We start from the raw sequence: 13270 nt of genomic DNA on the forward strand, positions 1-13270 counted from the left end.
CACTTCATAAGTTATATAAATGTCTAATCACTATGCTGTACACCTGAAATTAATATACTGTAGGTCAACGGAAATTGAAAAATAAAAAAATTTTAAAAAATCATATATATATATATATATATATGCACATCATGCAGATTTAAAATTACTGAAAATAAGTTTAGCTCTCCTTAAACAATGGACCTAAACTGAGATTATACTAAAAAGCCACAAAAACAAAAGAGAAAAAACTGCAAAATGTAGATTCCTTATTAAATATAGGATAGAGGTTCAGGTGAGTTGGCTGGACACACAGAGTGCTAAAGGCATGGAAATAACAGCTAGGAATAGGGAAAAATAACCTAAGGAAGGACGCTTCAAACAAATATTTTAATCTTTTCTATTATGACGTAGAAGCGGGGAAAAGGAAATCTTGTAAATAAAGTAATTTTTCTTGGGACCTTACAGAATCTAGAAGACAATTTCAGATAAAGCACTGAAGAAAACATCTGATAGAAGATGCAATGCAATACTTAGAACTGAGAAGTACAAGCCCAGAGGTTCTATATGTGGACATCAAATAATCTGACCACCTAATTGTGGGCAGCTGCAATCAACTATTTGACATCATAGCCAAGGGATGAGAGGGAGGGAAGTGGGCTACACTAAAGCTCAATGGGAACCAAAAAGTTCAGTAATGAACTCCTTTCTTTGAAGTTATTTGTCTACCTCAGCAAGAAGATACATGTCAGTTCCTATTTCCTACATTATACTTTCGAATAAAAATTTTAATTTGCTAAATATTACAGTCAATATATTTGACAGTCACCAAAGAAAAACAAGTTGTTTTATGCTATGAAGAATGCAAAAAGCACCACCTAGTGGCCAGTGGCTCCCAAAGAGGCACAAGATTCTTAAAAAGGTGAAACAGGATTGTCTCCTAGAGATCGCCGAGAACTTGATTTCAATTAACGAAAACCCCGAGTTCTTTTTCTAGAAGTTTAATGCCTTTTTTTCAAATTTCACCAGAATTACCAATATCTATTAAAAAAAGATGAGGACAGGGAAAGTAAACAATAACTTTACTGCCTCAAATGAATTAACTGGGGGAAATTTTTCAGTCTTTTATTATTTTGTAACATTTATACTTAACTAACTTTAATAAATCCAGTTATCATTAAAATACCTACTTTAATAACCCAATCATTATTTTAAACAAAAAATGATAATCCCTCTATGAAATAACTGCTATTTCTTTGAACAATCAGTGCCCAAAATGGCTGGATTAGCACAGACTGAGTTACAGAAAACCGCCTGTTAAGAGAGTGATATCTTTCCAAAGCTCGAAACCTTTTTAGTTCCTCTAAAGCCAGACAGCTACAGGATTAAGCTTTGAGGCTCATATCTGCTTCAATACTATAGTACTGAAGCAGCTACATAGGGAACTTTCTAATAGGCTTAAAACAGCTGAAAACAAGGATAACCACCAAAGCACACACCTACTTGAAAGTATAGTACTAGAAAGGTTAGAAAAAAAAATTGACTTAAGTTATTCAGAGGTAGAAAAAAAGCCACTAAAAACACAGTAAAAACTTTATCTTCTTTAAAAGTACATATTTGAATTAAGAACTTGGAAGGATATACCCACTGCTAAGGGCAGGTGGCCTAATAGCAATAAAGAGGTAGAGCCATATTTTGCTTCGATTGGATGGTGTCTGGCCTAGTGGAAAGAAGCTTTCAAAAGCTTTTTAAATCTGAAAAAAAAAAACTTGCTTTTAAGTCCTGGTTCACTTCATAAATGTAAGATTTTAGGCAAATTACTTACCTCTCTTAGTCTCACTTGGTACAAATATCGCTAACAAACTTTGCAGGATGGGTGTGAAAATACAATATATGTAAAAAGCTTAGCAAACAGTGCATGCTCAATAAAGAGTAGTTATTAATATCAGCCATATTCATCACAGTGAATGATCAAATCGAAAATCGATACTGTTACAAGAAAATTATAAAGCCCTTAATAACATACTCTCTACCACCACCCTGCTGGCTGCATTTAGTTAACTTAGTTAATCCAACATTCTAGAAAATCTTCCCTTAACACCTCACCCTCTAAATTTAGTTAGGTTTGTTTTTGTGCTTTCACAGCACTTTGTATTTGTAGTATTTTCCCTTCATAGCATTTATCGTAATATATAATAATTGTGTGTTTTCTCCCTCCGTACACAATAAGCTCCGAGAAGACAAGGACATTATCAATTTTGTTTAGTGATTCACTACAGTATTCTCAAAACCTGGTACATAGTAAGCCACATATAGTGTTACTTAAGGATATTGGCTTAAAATCCCAGGTCTGTCTCCAACTAGCGATGCACAGTGGGCAGTCAAGCTCTGTAAGCTCATCTCCTCAAGTATAAAATGGAAATGGCAACAGCACTTTCTTGCAGTGTTGACAGAAGGCTTAAATGACATAATAAATGTGCAGTTCTTAGATTAGTACCTGGCACTCAATACATGGTAACTATTAACAATAAAGACTTGTTTAACAAAGATACAAATGTTAAGGACAGATTAGAAGCAAAATACTATCAAACAGAACACCCACAGCCAAGGGTGCTGATCAGTGGATTAACTAAAACCGAGAGGGAAAACAGTCTCTGCTAGTGAAGTACGGGGTTCTCTCCTACTGGCTTAGATAAGGACCTGGAAGGCTCAGTATCTAATTTACACATGAAAAAGCTAGTAGATTTATATCAAACATAAAGATTCAGCAATCTAAACTGGAATTCCTACACTTGGGTTTAAATAATTATATAAGAACAAGATGGGAAAAGCCTGACGAGAGAGCAAGGCTAATAAAATAGGAATTCAGATTTTTGTTAACTATAATCTATGTAAAAGAAGACACTGACTTGACATGGCTGCTAAAAAAGTATACACAATCTCAGGCAACGTTGGTAGAATGACAGTGTGAGGATTTTAAAAGTATACATTGGATCAGCAATGTTCGGATTGTAATGATCAAGTGTAGGAGACACATACAGTGAAATAAACCTAGGAAAAAAGAATCAGGATGATGAGAATGTTTGCAAGGTAGGCCAAGGGAAAACATTTAACGACCAAGAATGTAAGACTAGGTGAACCGCCAAGTAGGCTTCACATGTTGGAAAAGTTGTCTTATGGAAAAGGAAAGGAACAAATATTTGTCAAATGCCTTCTTTATGCCAAGTGTTTTCCAAATCATTATTTAATTTCCACCACAATCCTGTGAGGTATTATTATTTGAAGTTAGTAATAAAATAGAAGAACTACTATAAATAAAACTACTAGCAATAAAACACCCAACTACTACAGAGAATAGAATGAAAATCAATAATTGGAAAAAAATAATGCAAATGTCCAACCAACAGCAAAAGGATAAACTGTGGAATATACGTAGAATAAAGTATTAGATGGCAAAGAGAATAAAATGAACTACAACTACATACAAGAACATAGAGGATTCTTGAAAACATAATATAAAGCCAAAGAAACCAGACACAAAAAGAGTTCATACTATATGATTCCATTTATATAAAATTAAAAACAAAGCTAATCCATGCAGTAAATCGTCAAGATAGTGTGTGGCCGTAGGGGATGGGGAGGGGAAGGCAGCTGGGTAGTGCTGGGCTGAGAAAGCAGCATGGCGAGGGGGTGGGGTCTCTAAGGTAATGGTATGGAGTTAACACAGGTACGTTAACTTCGTGAAATTTTCCTTTTGTGGTAAATAGGCTCTCAAAATTTTTCCAACTCTAATTACAACTAAAATTCCACGTCACATTTGCCAATAGAAAAGAGAGTGAGAGCTTTTTAAACTTATATCAATCATTAATAAATGTTACATAACATTAAATGCGGAATATCAGACCCTACTTGCGGTAGTAAGCTACCAGATCCAATAATCCTAAACCTTCTTATAATATGAACATGAAGAAATATAGTTTAATTATTCATAAGCTTATTTATCCAGCTATTGTTTTTTAATGTTACTTTGTAACCTAGGTCAAATAACAAGCTCTTGAAGCTTTGCTTTCTTTAGTATATGGCAGTCATTTCTTTCTGTCTTCTGAGAGGTAACCAGAGTCCCAAATAATGAAATCTTCAGTTGTTCACCTATTGTGGCCACTTCCACTCCCAGTGAGACCCATATACCACACAAAACCAGCCCAAACTCACCAACAACTAGCTACAGCTATGGCGCCAAACTCCTACATAGTCTACAGCTCCCGTATCCTCGTCTGAAAGATTCCTGACATCTAACCTAATATAGTGCCTAGACTACAGCTCAGACCGGATCGTCTCCTTAGTCTCTTCTCCCAGACCTGCACCCTGACCTGGAACTGTCAAGTTTACCAATCATTTCTTTAATGGTGACAAATGCAGGAAACGTAAACTCAAGTTAAAAACATAAGTTCTTAAGGCTAAAAGGAGAATTTACCCACGCTGAGAATTCTGCTCTACATCGCTCACTAAAACTCCCGTGGTTTCTCACAGGCCTTTTTTACTCTACCAGTCATGTAGAAAGAAAGAGAGAAAACAGCATGAGGCTATTCATCATAAGGATTGATAACACAAGCATAGGCGTCAAAATGACTTCAGTTCGAATTCCATCTCCGATAGCTGCTTGATATTGGTCAACTTATTCAGTATCTCCAGGGCGAGGCTTCCTCTCTAACGCCCTCGTAGGGTTATGAGGATTACATGAGATCAAGTCTACTGAGTACACAGCACAGTGTTTGGTATACTTTATGGCTCAATAATTAGCTGTTATATGATAAAAAAAAAAATCTAAAGAAAAAGAACCAAAGAAAAGTTCCAGAAGTCCAAGAGAGCATTCTAGAGTTTCCCTATTTTACCCATTAGGAATATTCCTCCGCCCATTCCATCATGATCTACTTATATCCTCGGAAGTCAAATTTGTCCTTAACTGAAAAATATGTATAGTTAAATGTACAGAACAAGAATGCTAGCCTAAGTAACTGGTTTTAATTTTATTTTAAAGTAGTTCTGAACTTTTTTCCTAAACAAAATCTTACGGTGAAAAACTAAAAGTCAAAATGAAGCAAGGCTGAGACTTAAAGCCTTGCATGTTTAGCTTTCCACTTCCTTAAAGTACAGAGTTTGAATCCCTTCAAAGATCACTTCCAAATACTAAATTATTCTAAAATATTAAGTATTAAAATGCCATTCTTCTTTTTTTCTCATATAACTTTAAAATAAGAATTACTGGTTTATTATTCTTTTCAATAGCATTAAGGAAACAAAGGACATTTTTAAAGAGTAATGATGCTTACCAACTATACATAAACAGATTTCATTTCCCAACATTTTCCGTAATTCTTTGACCCAGTTTTTTACCTGTGTATACAAAAGAATTAACATTAAAACAAATTGTTACAATGACTACCATTACAACATCCCCAAATTCAACATTGTCAAAATACCTCAAAATCTGGTTAACAGCCCATGTATATGTAGTTGATTCCAGGAATGACTCACTGTAGGATCACTTATTGCCAGATTATATCATCTGGCATGTTAAACACAAGAACATCCAACGGAAATATTTCTCTCTGTATCTACATATAGGTACAGACAGAAGCACTTCTAATAACAAATTTTCATAAATCTTCCATAGATTCAAGCAAAGCTATTCAACAGAGCAAAAGTATGTCAACTTAGCCTCTGATAATAGGTAATTGTATGGCGTCATTTTGGACTTAAGAACTTAACCCAATTGGTTCTGAAACAGAAGCCATAGGAACTTAAAGGGAAAAAATGAATATGGGCAACAGAAAGACTGTCAAAATAAATTTTTATGCTTAGTATATGACAGGTTTTTTCAACCTTGGCACTACTAACAGTTTGGCTCACATAATTCTGTTGTGAGGGACTGTCCTGTGCAATGTATGATGTCCACCTGCATCCATGGCCTACCTACTAGATACAGTACCAACCTCCAGTTGTGACAACCAAAAATGTCTCCGGACATTGCCACCTGCTCCTGGAGAACCACTGGTATGCAATGACTCCAGTAACAAACTGATACTTCACTATGGGTAAAGCAGAGCAGTAGGCACAGTTCGAAGTAAATTGGAATTAAGTAAATTAATCTTTTGAATTCATAATTTTAATGTTGACTACAATAAAATAGGGTAAAAAACAAATATGAATACCTCCTTTCATTTTTTTGTAACAGAATTTAATCTGTATGTGATCAAATTACACAGAACTTACACACCTTCCTAAAAAAATACACACACATCTGTAAGTTACAAAACTTACGTTAGATATGTGGTAAACACTTACTGTGCATCTAGTCCTATGCTACAAATGTAACAGTTCCACACACCTATTCTCTGCAAGAATGCAGAGGAGCTGCGAGAATGCAGAGGAACACAAAATCTTTATAAAAGCAAAGGCATTCAATATCACCGCATCTTTGTAATAGAACTGAATGATAGTTTTCTCAGTACAGCCCAATCTTTTTGTTTCCTTCACACATATGTATAGTTTTCAGAGAAGCATTTAACTTCCACCCCTAGTTGATTTCACATAAGAAAAATTTAATAGCACTCGTATAAAATCTACATCCTCACCACTTCAAAGGAAACATGCCAGAATCCAATCATGTATTACTCTACTCTGTACATATAATAGCCACAACCTACAAAATCCAACCAATTAAAAAAAAAATTGTTTTTCACTTCTAATAAGATTCCCCTCCGTAGGCATCCATAGGTATTCTATTCATTACTCCACACATTCTATGGTGAGTTAAAGATTGTCACAAATTCTCTGCCAATCAAGAGATAGAAGCCTATTTCCCCTCCTTTAGAATTTGGGATAGCCTTGCAACTTGTTTTGACAAAGAGAATATGGCAGAAGTATTGCTATGCCAGTTCCAGACCTAAATCTTAAGAAGGCCTGGCAGCTATACTCCTAGGGTCCAGTTGTGCTATAAGCAGCTTAGGCTAGAATATGCACTAATGAGAGAGTACGCGGAGAGGGTACCAGAGCATTAGACACCAGGTGGAGTGAGACACTGTCAGGAGGACCAGGCCTCCTAAGATGGTCCTGGCTCAGCCAAACTTCCAGTTCAATGCAGCTGCATGAGTGACTCCACTGACACCAGACGGAGCAGAGGACCCACAAAATCATGAGAAATAACAAATTATTTTGAACCACCAAGTTGTGGGGGTTTTGGCATGTAGCAAGAGATAAATGGTCACTTTTTAACCTAAGAGACTTGACCTTCTCTTAATCAATAAAATACTGTTCCACTGTTCTACTCTTTGAACTAAGTTTTTCCACATGTCATTAATAATCCAAGGGCTAACTTGTATATATTTGCTTCATCAGTTAAATACTGGGAAATAAATGAAAGGAAAAAAAAAACAACTAAAAAGGCAAACAATTTCAACAAGAACAAAACTGTAACTCAAGGCAAGGCAAGTTTTTGCCTTGGAAATTACCCCTTTTTGGTTACAGGCCGTTGACAAATTCCAACAGGGGCTTTCAGAGGAAAGTTCAAATAAGTAATCCGTCACAAGACTGACTGTGGTGAGCTTTCAGAGGTAAGTTTAATGGTAACTTCTTTTTGATCCCAACCAACTTTAAAAACCCTACATTTAAATATGTTTAAAGAGGGGTGAAAAAAATGGAGGAGCTTTAAAAAGAATGCTTTTAAAATTTATAGTATATCCTCCAGAATAGTTAGAGGAGAAAGAACTTAATTTTGATTTATTCCTTTTTCCTCTTCACAATTAGTGAGCCCGTGCCGCCAAGTATTCAGGTGCCTGGAGTCAGAGAAATGAAGGGATTTTTCTTTTAACAGGAAAGAAAAAAGGCTCCTATATTTTTCTGAAGCCTTACTTCAGATTATTTCCCTTTCCCAAAAGCTGAGAAAGCCATGTAATAAACTATTTAATAACTCTAATTTTCATTAATTAAATACTCCATTAAAAAATACAAGTGGTCACCATTGATGCACAAACTATATACTTTGTCTTTAAAACCAAGACTAATCACAATAAGTATGTTATGGAGACAGTGTTCTTCTGTTAAGCCCTCCACCCATAAGTAAATAGAATACCTTCTGAAAAGAATCTTCATCTGTTATGTCATAAACTAAAATAGCTCCATTTGAATCTCTGTAGTAAATTGGACCCAATGCATGGAATCTCTCTTGACCTGCTGTGTCCTAAATAAAGCAACAAACACTGATTAGATCAGAAAAAAAAAAAAACATGCTATTTCAACTACAGTTAACTTTTGACTAATTGGAAAGTGGGACATGAAGCTACAAATAACCCCAAAACACTATTAAAAGAAACAAAGCAGGCTACAAAAAAATTTTTTAAGTCAAGTTATAAACAATACTTAATGTTTTACTGTTATGCAAAGGTTATATTTCTTCCTCCCCAACAATCTTCCCAGCCCCGCCAAAAAAACAGTACAGCTGCCTGAGGATCAGAATGGCCAACATGGCATTATAAACCAGGTATAGGCTTTGCCCTAAATTTAGGCTCCGCACACAGAGAAGAGACAAGGAAATAGCATGCACCAGGGCCACCTGCCAACAGGTACCTTAATGCGTTACCTTTGCCCTATTCTCTACTTACCACCCCCTTAAAAGGTTGGAACATAGAGACATGGGAATAAAAGGCCAGGCAGGTCTGTCCACCCACCCTGGTCTTTCCTTTCTCTGACATGGAATCCCTCTGAGTTAATCCTTACCCACCTGGAAAGTTATGATAACAATATTCATGTATACAATTGTTTTGAAGATATATCAGTCAGATTTTAGGGGAAAAAAATGTTTATAAAATTTGGGCTAACCTTCACTTAATTAAAAAAATATGTTAAAATTCCTATTCCTTGAGCCAATTAGTTATTAGAGTACCAAAAATAGTAAAGGCCTTCACTCATAGAGTTGAAAAAATTAACTTACCCATATAGCAAGGTTTACTCTTTTCCCACCAATATTTAACTTCTTTGTTAAGAACGATGCCTAAGAAAAAAGAGATACACATTAAACAATGTTTCATATAAACTAATGTTTCTTATCCTAAAAAATATAAATAATCGCCTCAATATGAAATTCAAGTTATCTGGGAGAAAAAGTAATCACTGAGCTTTTATTAATGACTAAATATTTTCACTGAAGACAGAACATTACTTAATTCTAACCTAAGAAAAAGACTGTTTTATGAACGCGTTATAAAAAAATACAAAGAAAAATAATAAATACTTTTTTTTCCCCATAAAATTTTTTCTTAGAGCATTTAACTTGAGGCCATTTTACCTATTCCTTATAAAAAGAATATGAGATTTTAGTTTTTTTTTTTAAAACTGAGGAATATTGGGGCACAGTGTGCTTCTCCAGGGCCCATCAGCTCCAAGTTGTTGTCCTTCAGTCTAGTTGTGGAGGGCACAGCTCAGCTCCAAGTCCAGTTACTATTTTCAATCTTACTTGCAGTGGGTACAGCCCACCATCCCATGCGGGAATTGAACCGGCAACCTTGTTGTTCAGAGCTCGCGCTCTAACCAACTGAGCCATCCGGCCACCCCTCCAGAAGCTCAGGGGCAGCTCATTGTCTTCAATCTAGTTGTGGAGGGCACAGCTCACTGGCCCATTTGGGAATCGAACCAGCAACTCTGTTGTTCAGAGCTCACGCTCTAACCAACTGAGCCATCCGGCCGCCCTAAGAGATTTTTAAAATGTTTACTGATAGTTTACTTAACTATATGAATACCAATATTGTTCAAAATGTTCTTGTAATCATGTTATTATTCAATTATTTAACCTCTCATAATTTTCCTAGGTACTAATGTCACAGAAATGTAAGGAAATTATTCCAACCTTGAAGGACCTTACAGTCTAGTGCAGAAATAAAAATGCAGATAATTACAATCCATGTGACAATTATTAAAATGAAGGGACTTGCCAAGTATACTATAAGGGTGGGTAAGAAAGGAAGCATAAAGCCTGCCTGGATGGGTCAAAGGCGGCTTCAGAGAGAAGGTGATGATCTCCCCTTTACTTGCAGTAGGGGTTTTTCCTAACAGATGGGTGAAACCACTGAAGCCTGAAACACCTAACTTCTCCCTCCCCACGGGGAACTCCAAGTTGTACGGTCAATGCCAGAGATGAGACTACAAATATAGGCAAAGGATGAATGAATCAAAAAAAAGTCCTAGAATTCCATGAATAGAACCATGTACTTTACCTTGTGGGTCTTAATAAAACCCATCCAAGACACCAGATATGTATTTTTTTAAAATGTATACTATAGTCAAGTATATTTGGGAAATGCTATATATTGCTCTGTATCTCTTTTGTATATTCACAAAGCATTAACACGTTAAGATTCTGCCAAAATGAAGGCTGACCAATTGCATTTATACAAGCATTCCTCAAACTCATTTGATTTCTTCTTCTCTAGAGAAATACCTAGGTTCATCCTAAGGAGTAAGTGTTAAGAAATAATACTGTTGACAATGGAGAATCATGGAATGGCTTTTTAGCACTGGGGAAGTATAAAATCTATCCTTTAAGAGAATAACTTAGGGATGGGGGGAGGCTGGACTGGAAAGATCAGGACTAGACCTGGGAGACTGGAGACTATTACAAAGTTTGAGGGGAAAAAAGGGCCTGAACTGAGCCCATGAAGATAGAAAAGAGAGAACAGAATCACGAGTAATTGAACAGGAAATACCGGGGGGAGGGGGGCGTGGGGGGGGGAGGGGGTGCCAAGAAAAATGTATACAAGCGAACACTTTTGTCAAGCAGTAGTTTGCCATAATCAGAAGTGTCTGGACGCTGATGGTAACCACTTTGAGCACCTCTTGTAATTGCAGAAGTCACACGTGACTTGTATTCATCTTTTGTTATCAGTGTATATTGATAGTTATCAGTATATTTTAATAGTTTTCCTTTCTTAAAATGTGTATACATTTTTTGGCACCTTCTATATAATCAGAATCCAGAGTCAGTTGACATGTTTAAAAAAGAAAGAGCCAAGTTCAAAGCTACGGAGAGACAGTCACATTTAAGTGTATCTATATGGAAGAAAGTGCAAAGAACTGAGAATAGATAAAATGCTAGGATGGTGAATTACTACTGAAGGAGAAGGAACTTAGATTTCAGGAAGGACTTTCTGCTGCATGCACACAAAGGAAAATTAAAACTAAGAAAAGACCCCTGGATTTAGTGATTTACTAAGGAATCCACAGATAGATATACATGGCAGAGCTGAGGTCAAAGCCAAGAATGTCTGCCTTCAAGGCCCAAACTATACTAAAGATATTTTATTAAATAAAACAAATAAAGGTTATTCAAAAAGGTATAAATGGCAAAATGAAAGAAACAACTTGAAAAATGAGAAGACCAAATACATGTTATGACAATAAATGTGAATAAAGGACTTTTCCCAATCATTATGGCATTGGGGCTAAGAACATGAACTTTGTAGTAGAACTTTGTATTTGAATCTTCGTTGTGTGTCACTCATTAGTTGTGTAATTTATTTGAACTCAACCATTTTCATGGTTTCAATATCAATGCTATTTAAAGAAACTCAAAATCTGAATCCTATACAAATACTTAATATATATTAAGTGCCTCTCTTTCAAGCATATTTAAAAGTAAACTGATCTTCTCTACAAAACTAGCTTTCCATTCCAGTATTTTGAGCACATTATCCAAGTCACTGAGGTTTAGAATCTTAGAAATATCATCATTGAACATTCTTCCTCCCTTGTCATTACATATTCCTCAAAAAACCTACTAGAGGGCAGCCAGATGGCTCAGTTGGTTAGAGCACGAGCTCTTAATAACAAGGTTGCCGATTCAATTCCCACATGGGCCAGTGAGCTGCGCCCTCCACAACTAGATTGAAAACAACGACTTGACTTGGAGCTGAGCTGCGTCCTCCATAACTAGATTGAAAAAAACAACTTGACATCCTAAAAAACACACACTGTTCCCCAATATTCCCCAATAAAATAAAATAAAATAAAGAAACCTACTAAAATTTGTCTTCATATATCCTCTAGTGTTCCATGACCACCAGTCTCATATTATGTCATAATACCTTTGGTCTCACCCTACACTCTGGTCTACATGCTAAGTTATGTTCTCAAAATCTCCATGATTTAAAAAAAAAAATCATAACTCATAGAAGCATTCTCTAATAAGTTACTTTTAATAAGTATGCTTGAATTAAATTCCTGCTGGCAACTAACACCATAATTTGACATTAATTTTGTAGGGATTTCTCAGCAGAGGGGAGTGAATTAGAGCTGGTAAAGCTCCATCATTTCCTTTCGACCATCCCCTCTGAAACTTAACCCCACTCTCCCAGGGTGAGTTTCAGGGACTGAGTTAAGTCTTTCCTAAAGAACCATGAATATATAAAACAATTTTATGGAAAAAGTGCTCATCACAGCATTGATTATAATAACAAAAACATGAAATAACTTGTGTCCATCAATAGGCAATTTTTAAAAAATATACATATATAGCCCATCTATACAGTGAAACAATACAGTCATTTCTACACTATTGTTAATACTAGCTAACAGTTATGGAATGCTTGCTTTCCACCAAGTACTGTGCTAAGTACTTTTTACAAAAATCATTCATCACCTTCTCCTTTATAAAAGTTAGGGAGCCCTAATGTATAAATAAGTCTCAAAGCCTTATAATTGTATCCAAGGGCCTTCACAATTTGTTCACATCTGTCTTCCTAAGATAGCTTCCAGTATTACTCTACGCCCTCTCCAACTTCTCAGGTCTATATACAGTCCCTCCAATTCTGTTTGTTCATAAAATTCCCCTCTAATTTGGGCCAATTCTTTATTCTCTATGTGAATTGCATCTATTCAAGTTCAGTTCATGACCTATACACTTCTTTCTTGAATGTTTAAGCTTCTTATACCACCCATAAAACCTACTGAGTTTCTCTATCCTGAAGAATTTTAGGGACCCTTATCTTGTAATATACAGCATATACTGCCTTATATTGTGTGTTATCTTTTCATAGGTATAAGTCTTCTGTTAACCAAATTTTCATTAATTTAACACTTTCATAGTGATTACAATAAAATGGGCAGTGTTCTAAGAGTTTTTCAATATGAACTCATTTAATTCCCATAACACACTGCAAATTAGATATAATTATCCAAATATTATAGATGTGGAAACTGAGATACAGGGAGGGTTAAGTATCTTGCCCAAGTCACACAGTAA

The 13270-nt window shown here is 35.7% G+C and overlaps 1 protein-coding gene across 1 annotated transcript in view; it reads right to left on the reverse strand.

The window, feature by feature from the left end:
* Positions 1 to 13270, reverse strand: part of RAB21 (RAB21, member RAS oncogene family) — a 30028-nt gene that overhangs the window by 7145 nt on the left and 9613 nt on the right. The window contains exons 2-4 of the mRNA XM_019748964.2: positions 8969 to 9028; positions 8111 to 8218; positions 5310 to 5373 (exon numbers count right to left, since the gene is read on the reverse strand). Of these exons, the coding sequence (XP_019604523.1) occupies positions 5310 to 5373; positions 8111 to 8218; positions 8969 to 9028 (232 nt within the window). The remainder of the gene's footprint in view (positions 1 to 5309; positions 5374 to 8110; positions 8219 to 8968; positions 9029 to 13270) is intronic.

This window comes from Rhinolophus sinicus, linkage group LG02 (genome assembly GCF_036562045.2).
Source record: "Rhinolophus sinicus isolate RSC01 linkage group LG02, ASM3656204v1, whole genome shotgun sequence".
NCBI lineage: Eukaryota > Metazoa > Chordata > Mammalia > Chiroptera > Rhinolophidae > Rhinolophus > Rhinolophus sinicus.